The following is a 12,758-nucleotide window of genomic DNA, read 5'->3' as shown; positions in this document are numbered from 1 at the left end:
AGAGTTTGTTATCCTGATCAAAGTCTGCTTGCTACTGCAGTTACTCATCCAACTCTCCTTGCTTCCAAGTTTGGTTCAGACTTGAACAATGCTACATCTCAGCAACTCCGTACATCACACACAACAGCCTACTTAACTTTCCTTCCTTGGTGTATACATATAATTTGCACAGAATTTAGATACAGCATCATCTGCACACTTCCAAATTCGTGTATAAATAATATAATACAAGCCAAATATATGTTTTTAAGCAGCATGTCAGCACATATTTTAAAAGTGGTTCTTTTAGCCTGTTACCTGATATTATTAGAATATAAATAATTACCTGATATTAAAGGCTTTAATTACCTGATATTATTAGAATATAAATAATTACCTGATATTAAAGGCTTTAATTACCTGATATTATTAGAATATAAATAATTACCTGATATTAAAGGCCTCTGCATCTACATTGCACTCTGTGAGGAGGACCCGGATGTTGTTCAGCCGGCCGTGCATCACTGCCAGATGCAGAGCTGAACAGTAAAAAATAACAAAGAAAAAGAGAAAAAGAAGTTCAAGACTCTGAGTACCAGCAATAATTACAGCCTAATAACTAAATGAAACACCCTCCCTCCACTTTCCCAACTCCCCTTCTCAAACAACTCCTTCCATCTGCTTTGATTTCCTGGACTTTCATTCTTTCACCTTCGCAGTGCAAGGCCATTCACAGTGAGCTCTCCACCACTAGGACACACCATTAACAAACCTACTGAAGTCTTTTGCATTTACTTGTCTGACTTGAAGTTTACCATTATTTCCATTTTCATCTACAGCTGCAAAGTCTACTCCATTCTCCAGAAGGACTGAACAAATGGTGGGCAGGTCTTGCTGGGCTGCTAAGTGAAGAGCAGTCTGACGGTGCTTGGTCAGTTCATTCACCTGGGCACCTGCAAGCAGCTGTCAGGAGGCAAGAAGGAAAATGTTCAAAGATGGTTTCAGGGCTATTTTAGCCAACAGTTTATTTCTGTGAATGAAGCACACAAGACTCTACTGCACAGAGATACTTCTAGGCCTCCAGAGTGTATAAAATGGTATCATTACTGAGCTGCTACAGCTTGTGTTTGTGTTCAAATGTGCAGAAAGGGCAAGGGAAGGTTCTTTACAAAGAACCAGACTTAGGGAAGGTTCTTTACAAAGACTCAAACCTAGGGAAGGTTCTTTATGAAGAAGGAAACCTAGGGAAGGATCTTTACAAAGACCCAGACCTAGGGAAGGATCTTTACAAAGACCCAGACCTAGGGAAGGTTCTTTACAAAGACCCAAACCCAGGGAAGGTTCTTTACAAAGACCCAAACCCAGGGAAGGTTCTTTACAAAGACCCAAACCCAGGGAAGGTTCTTTACAAAGACCCAAACCCAGGGAAGGTTCTTTACAAAGACCCAAACCCAGGGAAGGTTCTTTACAAAGACCCAAACCCAGGGAAGGTTCTTTACAAAGACCCAAACCCAGGGAAGGTTCTTTACAAAGAAGCAAACCTAGGGAAGGATCTTTACAAAGAACCAGACCTAGGGAAGGTTCTTTACAAAGAAGCAAACCTAGGGAAGGTTCTTTACAAAGAAGCAAACCTAGTGAAAGTTCTTTACAAAGAAGCAAACCTAGGGAAGGTTCTTTACAGAGAAGCAAACCTAGTGACTGCTGCAAACCCAACATCCTCAGGGAAGGCAACTGTGGCAGCTCAGCCAACAGCCCAAGCTAAGGGGGCTCTCTGCTGCAGAAGAAGGGCTGTCAGTGCTGTGAGGGACCAGCCTGCAGGCACTGTGCAGGGGGCCGAGGGCACACTTTAGGCAGAGCAAGGGTGAGTCCCAGCACACACCAGGTTCCTCACGATGATCTCAGAGCCAGCCTGCACCGCCAGGTGCAGCGGGGTCAGCTTGGAGGCGTCCTGCACGCGCGAGTTGACGTTGGCCTGCACGCTGATCAGGAACAGCACGCTCTCAATGTCCGAGTTCTGGACGGCCACGTGCAGGAAATTCCGACCCTTGTTATCCACCTGAGGCAGAGAGGGCACTGAAATTAGTTTGTTGTTCCTGTAGAACAAGGTGTTTTATGGAGTAGGACGTGTTTTCACTAAGAGACACTCGCTCCCTCTGCTTGAACTGTAGAATCTTGTTCCTTTCACTGCTTGACACTTACCTGATAGATGCGACTATTGAATAACTGAACTGAGAAATTATCTGCTGCAACTGCTCAGTCCAGTCTGCCTCACACTATTTTATTTCTATTTTATAACCCTGTCCTTTCTTGACCACACACTGGACAGTATTTTTAGACAGACAAAAAGCTAACAGCTGTTGTGGTTAAGTACTGAGCAGCAGTTAATGATAAACTCAGTTAAATGGAACAAGCTTGAGTCTATCTGGCAATTAATCCAGGAGAAGGAATCAACATGGGATCCTGCCACAGGGACCTCCCAAGGTGATCCAGACCACCCCCTGCCATGGACAGGGACACCTTCCAGTATCCCAGCTTGCTCCAAGCCCTGTCCAACCTGGCCTTGAACACTTCCAGGGATGGGGCAGCCACAGCTGCTCTGGGCAACCTGAGAATTCATTTTTTTGGCTTAATATCAAGTACATGTTGTTCAACTTTGCCTTGCAGCTGATGTCAAAGCATATTTAAACTGGCTGTACTTGTAACCATGTTTTAGATATAATACAAGAGCTCACTAAGCACTCAAATATTTTACTGGTCATTAAACTTAAACAGGATAGGAAGACTCTCCTGAACAGCTACCTGAAGTGTCACACCAGAAGCCTGAAGATACAGCTGGAGGTTTTATAGTTCAGCAGGGCAGCATAGCATCTATTATTCAGTTATTTTAGGCCAGGTTTTCTGTTGTGGGTAGCTTTAGGAGAGCTGGGTAACAGATTATTTCTGTACTAGTCCAGCACAAGACAAGAGTGGAGTTAGAATTTTCTCCTTATACACACATATGCCTGTTTCCCAGTTTAGTATTGACAAGACAAGAAGAATTGACAAGACACTAATCCTTAATGTTCTTACACATAGCACATACACACCTACAGTTTCCTAATAAATTCTGCTTAAGAGAACTGGCATCTGGCAAATGGATTGCATGTAAAGCCACAAAAGGATAAAAACAGAACTGACTTGTGGAACAGCTGTTACCACAAACTAGTACAGTAACAAAACCAGCATGGTTTGAACTCTCCCAGCTTACCTGCTCTGCAGCTCCTGGTTCCCTCTTCAAAATTGCTTCAGCTGCTTTATTGTTTTTGTATGTCATGGCACAAGCAAAGGGAGTCATTCCTTGCCTGTCACGTACATTCAGCTTAATATCTGGATGTGAAATCATCAGCTGAATGATAACATTATGTTGGTTGCTAATGGCAACATGGATTGGAGTTCTTCCTTCTGCATCCTAGAAAGAAACCAGAAAGTTTGTTATATATAGACTCAGTAGTACAGAAATCCTTCCCTAATTCTGAAGGGTCAAAGAAACTTAGGAGTTTAGTCCTGTGACCTACCCAGCTTCCCTCAGCATGGACACCAAACAGCTGCAGGGCAAGCTCAAACCCACAGTGTAGGAAAAGCAAATTGAGATTTGTTTCTCCCAACAGGTTGACCTCAATCCTGTGCTGCACAGCCTTTTGAATAGCTCACCATAACATCTCCCATTTAGTCAGTCATTTTGGGGGCAGACATTAGCATTCAAATTTAATAGCAAAGTCAGCTGAGGTGTTTAAACATTTGTTTGCATCAAGCAGCAGTTTACAGCCAAGGCTGCTTTGTTACTGTGTTCTGTGAGTCATTTTAATGTCACTTTCAACAGCATCAGGATGCTGTTGAAATGTTATCCATTCATTTCTTTTGTTGTTATTTATAAAGCTTCAGTTTAAGGATTACTGTGTAATCAAAATGAAGTGTAACTCATACTTACATCACCTCAGTTTACTCAATAACAGAAGACACTTCCCAAACATACTAACAAAGCAGAGTATTCTGGGGTTTTACACTGTAGCTGGTATAATTATTAATTGCAGCTGTGCTCCTGCCTTTAATTCCCACTAGGGACAGGAGACACTGTATCCCATTGTTCCATGAGAAAACTAACATTGCAGTAAGTTTTCTGTATTATTTTCCTTCAGCAGAGCTTCCTGAATTAACCACCATATGGCAGACAAGCACCAGGTGTGGTAAAAAGGGACAGGAGAGAAAGCAGAGCTGCATCCAGTCATTGCACTGGCTCAGCTCTCAGAGCAAGATTTTCTTTTCTCTATCATGCAAAATACACAGATGAGAGGAAAGTTTGTTTTCAGTACAAACAGTTTTTGGAGGAAAAGAATTTACTTTTAAAAATTGTGCCTTATTTGTCCACATACCTGAGCATTGACATTGGCACCAAACTCCAGAAGGCACTGGATCACCTCCTCTAGTCCCCAGCAGGCTGCCAAATGTAGGGGGGTCTGTCCATCATGGGCTTCCTCTTCTCCTTCTCCATTTGGGCCTGGCTTTCTGGGACTATTCACATCACACCCACTACAACAAACACAATGCAGTCAATTATTGAAGCAGTTTAAATCTGGATTAAACATAATTAAAGGTCATAGAAAAGATTCCAAGAGCTGACACAGGAGCTGCTGACACATTCTACAAAGGCACAAGTTCCTGGTTTTGGTTTGACTCTTGTCATCAAGAACATGATGCTAGACCAGGTAACAGAATGTGTCCTTTGGATTGGTCAGAATTCCCTAAGTGTCACCCACCCAGCAAAAGCCTAAGGAAGAACACAGTTGTTACTGATTTAAGATAGCATTCAATCAGTTTATGCCAGGGACACCCACATGCATGTCAGAGGGTTTGTGTTTGGGAAGGGGTCTGACCTGCGGATCAGGAAACAAGCAATCTGTTCACTGTTCTCATCAATAGCCCTGTGCAGAAGGGTTTGTGAGCAGCCACTTGGTCCTGACCCCCAACACGTTGCATCACAGCCATGCCTGACCTGAAAAGAGAAGCCCAATGACACAATGAAGGTTTATTTTCAACAGGCTCCTACTATAGTCCCTGACTAATGCATCTGAACATTATCCCCCAGAGATAAAACTTGAGATACCTTCCTTGTCTGGTCTTGCGACAGTCACTGAATTTCAGGAAGCTGTTTTAAAGTCTTCCAGAACAATACTTTATCAGTTTACTGTGTAATCCTTAATTAGGTGGTATTCATTAACAATTCAAATATTTGTCCATATACTTTGATAGACAGATCTAAAGCAGGTTGGACTAGTTACCTCACTTTCAGCAATGACAAGCACCTACAGTAAATCAAGCAGCAGCAGCAGTTGCCTTTGAAGTTCTGGCCCAGTTCCCTGCTTTCTCAGACATTCAGCTAAACAGAGAGAGTTTTTTTCCAGGAACTGTATTGCTAATATTTGTATTCTTCAACTAGAGAACTATGTACTTGAGCAATGTGGCACTTAACACTTGTTCTACTCCACTTGACAAACTATTGACAGGGTTTAAAGATGAGTAGTTAAGAGGGTTGACTCCATAAAAAAGTGTTGACCAGCACAGTCAAGAACAGTTACAAAACCTATTTCTCATGTCACTAGCAGAGTTTTTAACCAGTTGTCTCTAGCAGACAATTGGACAAAGCTTCCAAGTAACTTCCTTATGAATAAGACAGAAGAAAGTCTACTTGTGTCTCCTAGGAAATCTGCTGTATCACCCATGCCTGAAAGTAAACAGTCTTTAAAGCAAATATGAGCATTTAAAGGCCTTCTTGGTTCAATGTTAAGATGGAATAAAAAGTAGCACATACACTAAAGCATAAAATGAGTATTCAGTTTTACTCAGAAAGCTGATCATTACACAAGTTGTGTATGCTACAGACTGATCTAAGCAGATCCTCACTCCATCCAGATCAAGAATCCAGACAGCAGGATGTATATAGAATATATTTTTTTATTAAAGTGGCTGCCAGATATTTGGTTATGCACACTACAGTATTTATAAGATTCCTGCAGTAAAGAGGAATTTCTGGTGAAGAAAAGACCTCCAGAAATTAGAAATATTGGACTAGTCTGTTCTCTTCATGCACTGAGGTTGCTTTTGCTGATGAATCCTTTTGCTGCTAGCAAGATGAACAAAAGTGAGACTAAAGCCAACTGAGTCTTACCAGAGTTGATGCAATGTCTTCCAGGTTGTTTTCCAAGGCAAGCCACAAGGGAGGATTTCCTTTCTCATCAGGCACAGACATGTCTGCTCCCCTGGTACAAATGGCATCCACCACCAGTGGGAGCTGGTTTTGGATGGCCAGCTGCAGGGCTGTCTGTCCATCCTGGGTCCTGCAGCAGGGACACTTCCAAGTGTTACAGATGCATTATAAAGTTCAGCAACAGCACTTTATTGGCAAAGCCAAGAATTAACTCCTCTTGTACGTATTTTTGCTCTGGTAGGACCATCACAAACACACCATGTATTATTTCACCACAGCTCTCTAGTCTACCTTTCTTCTCCCCTTCACTTTTAGCAAGTGATTGATTTCTACAGTTGGAAAAACAAGTTAGTGGTCTTAGCTCAGAGACATTCAATTCCTTCAGTGCAGCCATTATTTGAACAGAGTTCCTTCTGAGCCAGCCTGCTGCCACGGAAGCAAACAGCTTTGTCTCCAAGGTGGCAACACTTCAAGCAACAGTCAAATACCAACTGTTAAAAAGTTGAAGTCAGAACAGCAGCTTTAGGCAGTTTGTACCCATGACATTCATTACAGTACAGCTTGCCAAATTTAACAGACAGCCTGTCAGTCATGTAAGCAGACAAATGTTCTGTTAAGTCTAATGTAAGTTGTCTAGGAGACACTGAGGAGGCAAAATTATCAGACTCCTGTTGCTGGATCTGTATCTAATTATTTTAGATGGTAGCAAACATGCAGTTCTAACAAGCTGGCAAATAGATGAGACAATAGAAGTTCAGTGCCTCTAGGCCTGTCCCTAGGACTTCAGTCTGCTACAGAGGAAGCTGTTTTACCCAGAGTTAAGTGGCACCTCCTTCTGCAGCCTCAAGAGGAGGTACTGACCAATGGAGCTATACCTAGGTCCAAGAAAACACATGTAATTCCTCAGCCATAACCAGTGCCACAAAACAGTGCCAAACATAAAACTATGTGTAAATCAGCTCTGGAACAAATCTCAAGCCATTATACAAAGGCAGTCAGCACTTGCTCCTAGATACATTCACAGGTGAGAATTGTATCAGTTAGGACCTTACCTGACATTTATATCTGCCTGATGTTCCAGCAGGAAGAGGGCACTCTTACTGTCCTGTCTCTGGATTGCCATGTGCAGGAGTGTCTGTCCATCTGACATGGTGTCATTGATGGATGCCCCAGATCCCAGCAGCTGAGCTGCTATTGTGTGCATGCCTGAACAGACCAAGCTCATTAGTATTTTATCTTTAGTTCTATAAAACAGACACACTGAGACTAATAGAATGAAGTTCATGTGCACAGCCAATATGATTAATAGCTTTCATCTGATATGAAAACTACTAGTGAGTTCAGAGAGGAAGAATTCCACTAAAGTGCAAGTACAGTCCTGGGCAGAAGCTGTAGGACTAGAAATCTTTCACTAAGTCATATGTGCACACTAATTTTAAAATATGAAGAACCATCTAAAGCTCTCCTTGACAACTCCTCCCCAGCAGCACAAGCCAGAACATGAACACACAGCAGCTGTTTTATCTTTAAGAAAATCTTGTCCACATTGTAGCTTCACATCCTGAAGGCACATACCTGTCCAAAGAGCCAATCCTAGCACAGTCTGGTCTCTCGAGTCCTTCAGACTGAAGTCAGGAATGATTTGCAAGTTGTTGGTAGCATGAAGAGCATTAGCTACAAGAAAGCACAAGGAATTAGGGTATTCTTGTACTTGGCCTGCAGTCACACACTGAAAGCTGCAGCAGCAATGTCACATTTTGTACTAGGCTGCTCCTGTAGCAGTCAGTTTGTAAGATCTGAGCAAAGTACCTTCAGCTACCCTGATGTGACACTGCCTAGGATTCAGACAATACTGCCACTTCTGACTGATCTTAATACATATACCAAGAAAAAAAATCAATTTTCTAGCTAAGAGGCTTAACCTGTCTCTTTCTAGCTGCAATTCCAAATAGAGTGGCATATACAAAGCTCTGAGAATGAAGAGTGGAGGCTCCACAATATGGTGCAGCCTGGGATGGGCAATATTTACCCCAGATCACCTACTGGGATGGGCAATATTTACCCCAGTTTACCTACTTCCTTCTAAATCCCACTTATGGTAGGAGACAAAATTGGCCCTGCTTCAGCTGTCAAATTCCCTTCCTGCTGAAGGGAATTCCCTTCCTGCTGCTAGAAAGAAGCTGACTAATAGCATTTAATGAACTCATCTGTGGTATTTGAGCACTCAAGTCTCAACTCTACTATAATACCAGCATTGCTCTGTATAAAGACCTCTAGGAGTTGAGGGAGGCAGAAGTCTCACCACAGAAAAATGTCTTTATTCAAAATTGCTTCCAGCATTCACCTGAAGCAAATGCTTTGAAGCTATCTCAGGTGTAAGAGAACCCAAGACTATCTGTTCAAGTCCATTATCTACAGTGGAGAATTTACGAAGAGACAAAATAATTTTCTTGTTTTAACAAGCAGATGATTTGAGTTTAAGACTAGTTAGCCAGTCTTATTAATTGCTGTACTTAAACACTGTTTACAGGAAGATATGCTTTCTTAGTAGCTTGTGAAAACAGCTTGGATGCCATCCTGACACAGCAATTCACTGCAGCCTCAAGTCTGGACACCCACCTTTTTGTTCTAGGATGACTGACACCACATCTGGGTGATTGTAAGCAATAGCCATGTGAAGGGGAGTTTGCAGATGAACATTCTCTGCTGATGGAGGAGCAGGTGCATCCTTCTGCCCAGGCACTGCTTCTGCTGTCTGGATGTTGGGATTGGCTCCTTGCTGCAGGAGTTCTGCTGTCAGGTTTGCTAGGCCATGCCTGCAGGCTGTGTGCAGTGGGGTTTCTCCCTTTAATAAACAAGGTGCTGGGTTAACAGCTTGAGACATGAAGAGAAGCAACTTTTAAACTATTAAAACTACAAGAGCTGGTGTGAAGAGTTTCACTCCTAGTAGCTGAAGCCCGTTAGGAGTTCCAAACTACATGAGTTAGCTTTTACTAAGGATTTTAATACCAGGCACTGCAGTAAGTGCTAAAAGCATGTTAACAGCTGGTGATTCTACAAGAACAGTGCCACAAGAATGCAAGTGGTCACTAGTAAATACCTGAAAACATGTAAAGGTTCACCAAGTGCTCCAACTTGCTTTAAGCTACGGCTTAGCTATAAGAGATCTCTGCTATCTTATTTTTGAAGAGAAGTAAGGAAACTTTCAGACTAAGTTTCTGCTTTTACCCATTTGTTTTGGTGGTTGACTTTTGCTCCATGAGTTGCTAGGAAGAGAGAAGCTGCCTCATTTCCTGCACCAGCTGCTCTCTGAAGCAAGCAGTTTCCTAAAGAAAAACCATGGACACTGTTATTCCAACCACACTTTGATACTAACAATTGTGCTAACACCTTCCCCACCACCTTACAACATTACACTTTGAAGTTAACAAGGAAAACCCTTGGTACTAGGGCTGGTAGTAGCCCCTTCCACTTGTCACATGCACTTCCATTTAGTGATTACACACCTTGAAATTGTAAAGAGGGTATCAGAACCTGGCAAGGAGTCCAGATTTTCTGTTACTTCCTGCAAGCCCATCTCAGCTTGTCAGTGCACCAGCTCTGTGTAAAGCAACTCCACCTAGCATTTATTATGGAGCAATTGCTGCTGAAACCTCATGCATCTCCTCCAAGTGCAGTCAGCATTAAGCAATTAACACAAGCCTTCCACCTACAATGAAATACAAACCTCTGGTTTACCTGTTAGTGTGTCTGGAGCATCTGTATTGCTGCCTCGCTGGATCAACCTTGCTGCAAAACTGTTCTCATCAAACGAGGTTCCATTCACAACAGGGGCATCCTCAAAAGGGTTCACAGACTGATCAGATGATACAGTGATATACTGGACTGCAAGCCACAGAGCTGTGCTGCCTTCATGATCCTTCAGCTCCAAGTCTAGCCTAAAAATAAGAGTTAGTGTCCCCCAACTTATACCTTAAAAAGTGGTTCCCCAACACAGCTGAAGTTCCAAGTGTCTGAACAGCTGTACTAGCTCATCTCATACCTCTCTGACCACTTTTGCTTGCTAAGAAGCTACTGTAGATCCAGTTACTTCAGAGAATTTGTGAATACTCTGAAAGAACCACAGCACCATTCAGTGACTACTAGATTCAGGCTCATTGCTCCTAGGGAAGTGTAGAATCCCTGGTAGATTTGGGCTCCCACCAGGTGTAACAAAGAGGCAAATTCCCTTGTGTAGCTGTGCACAAGAGCTGCAAATTCAGCTGCAATTTACTGAGTCAAATGAAGTCTTCTACTTCATCACCCTAAGAAGTCACCTGTAAGCAGAACCCAAGTTGAACTCATGAATATATTGAGATATTTCAAGAGTGTTATTACTCCTTTTAGCTCCACTACAAATCAACCTTCACCTCTGGAATTATTTCAGTCTCTTTATAAAACACAGAGATGCAGTTTGCTGCTTCTTTACTTTGCTGCTTCAGCAGGGTAAAAACTTAGATGGCTTCTGATATGGTTTTAGCACCTCACTTATGCAAAGCCTTTACACTTTTGCATCCTAAGTTCTTACTACTCTTACTATAAGGCGAAAAGGCACAGAAGAGTTGTTAAACCAGTTTTCACATTTTCACTGTCCAAGGTAACCTCAGTGCATTTTACATTCATGTGAGACTTACTGCTTGCACTGCAGGAGCTGGCTGAACACAGGCTCATTCCTGACCACAATGGACACGTGCAAGGGGGTCCTGGAATTGGAGCAGAGAACAGTCACAGCAGGAATGAGTGGGACACTGCAGACTCTGGCCCCAGCCACCAACATGCCCCTAGAGAACTACAGGCTTTCATCCCTGCTTAAAGGAGAAGGGCACAAGCATTTCATAAAAGAAAGAGAAATCTAAACTTTTAGTGAACATGACTCCAATTAATTTGGTAGTAAGGAACTCATTAATGTAAGAAGTAACTTTAAAGGAAGAAGCACAACAGCTTCACCTATCAGAATCATGCAGCTGATACATTCCAAGTCTTCTATATTATTTTATAAACTTGCTTGCCAGCCTAACCTAACCTGTGAAAAAACTTACAGTCCCTACACTTCAGACAAACACACTGCAGAAACACACTGGCATTTTTGAGAACATTTTGGTTTTCCTGACAGCTTCAGGTATACTATTTGTCATCTTAGTTAGCTTTTATCATTCAGTGACTCAATAAAGGCAATTTAACTGTATTCCATGTGTTCTAACACTATCAACTCACCCCAGCTTTCTGTAGCTGGGCTGTGTTTAATTTGCCATGACAAGGTACCATTCAGCCTGCAGAGTTTTCTACTTTGAGTGCTACCAACAAGTCTCAAATTGGGTAAATGAGCTCCTGCTTCCAGTATCAGCTGTACTTTGCTGCAAGACCTGAACAGGTTCTTAGGAGGCTGCATCTGATCACCACAGCATTGTCTGTTACACTGGAACAGTGTAACAGCCCTTTGCTTCCCCCAGTATTTACCTGCCTTTGTTGTCCTGCATGTTTGGATTGGCTCCTGCCTGCAGGAGGGACTGTGCAATCTGTGCCATCTCTGCCATGACATCTGGTGAGTGCTTCTTGGGGCTGTAGGATGCCACAAGGTGCAGAGGAGTCTCCTGCTCTCCCAGTGTAGCAGCATTCACACGGGCACCATTTTTAATGAGAAAGTTTGCAGCAAATTTATCTCCTTTTGTCAAACAAAACAAGGTTATTAATGGATATATGCAGCCTATATATTTTATACTCCAGGAACCAGGTGCACATGACTTCACTCCATACCATACATTCATTCCAACACAATATCTGCTCCTAGAATGCCCCAGCAACAGGCAACCTCAACAATGCTTCACAGCAAAGTCAGGATTAAAATATTTCACAACAAGCCCTTGGAAAAAGTGTTTTGCCCAAGGTTACCTGTGACTCAAGCTCTCACACCAGCTTACTGTTATAGAGATACTGACTTTGCTCATTCCTCTATCAAGATAAATCCACTGTTGCTTTAATAAAACATTGGACAAACTGTGCTACTAAACACAAAAGTCTTTTTTGAACAACAGGTACTATTCCAAGGCACTAGCCAAAAGTTTCCAGTTCAAGTCAGTCTATCAAGTGTTACCACATAAACAAGTAATAACACTGCCTTTGCTCTTGGAAATTCAGGCCCTTGTGCATACACAGGGTAAAGGGCTTCAGCAGTGCACACCCACCATGCACAGCATTCCCAAAACTCCTTCTTGATTAGACCCACTTCAACACATGAAACCTTGAACTTGAAACAACAATGCAAAGTGTAACTTCAGGAAAATACTAGCTGCCCCTGCTTCAAAGGCTACTTTGCAGAGACATATTCACATTTTGCTTGGCCTGAATGCAAGATCAGAGAACAAAGAACAGTCTTTCAATCTATAGTGCTGGATTATCTCTGCCAACAAAAACAGAAGTCCCATTTTCTGATTTCCATATCAAACATTCCCCCACTTTTCAGTGATCATAAGTAGTAAGAATCATGTGGCAAGTGCAGACA

The 12,758-nt window shown here is 42.4% G+C and overlaps 1 protein-coding gene across 1 annotated transcript in view; it reads right to left on the bottom strand.

Moving 5' to 3' along the window:
- The window catches only part of ANKFY1 (ankyrin repeat and FYVE domain containing 1), a 33,079-nt gene that overhangs the window by 6,293 nt on the left and 14,028 nt on the right, over window positions 1–12,758 (bottom strand). The window contains exons 8-21 of the mRNA XM_066563743.1: window positions 11,717–11,921; window positions 10,894–10,962; window positions 9,959–10,158; window positions 9,449–9,546; window positions 8,840–9,065; window positions 7,796–7,894; window positions 7,273–7,426; window positions 6,182–6,350; window positions 4,890–5,008; window positions 4,389–4,545; window positions 3,227–3,427; window positions 1,859–2,035; window positions 795–942; window positions 428–518 (exon numbers count right to left, since the gene is read on the bottom strand). Of these exons, the coding sequence (XP_066419840.1) occupies window positions 428–518; window positions 795–942; window positions 1,859–2,035; window positions 3,227–3,427; window positions 4,389–4,545; window positions 4,890–5,008; window positions 6,182–6,350; window positions 7,273–7,426; window positions 7,796–7,894; window positions 8,840–9,065; window positions 9,449–9,546; window positions 9,959–10,158; window positions 10,894–10,962; window positions 11,717–11,921 (2,113 nt within the window). The remainder of the gene's footprint in view (window positions 1–427; window positions 519–794; window positions 943–1,858; window positions 2,036–3,226; window positions 3,428–4,388; window positions 4,546–4,889; window positions 5,009–6,181; window positions 6,351–7,272; window positions 7,427–7,795; window positions 7,895–8,839; window positions 9,066–9,448; window positions 9,547–9,958; window positions 10,159–10,893; window positions 10,963–11,716; window positions 11,922–12,758) is intronic.

The sequence above is a fragment of the Molothrus aeneus genome, chromosome 20, assembly GCF_037042795.1.
Source record: "Molothrus aeneus isolate 106 chromosome 20, BPBGC_Maene_1.0, whole genome shotgun sequence".
Lineage (NCBI taxonomy): Eukaryota > Metazoa > Chordata > Aves > Passeriformes > Icteridae > Molothrus > Molothrus aeneus.
Note: the sequence above shows the minus strand (reverse complement) of the source record. Positions and strands in the feature narration are given on the sequence as shown.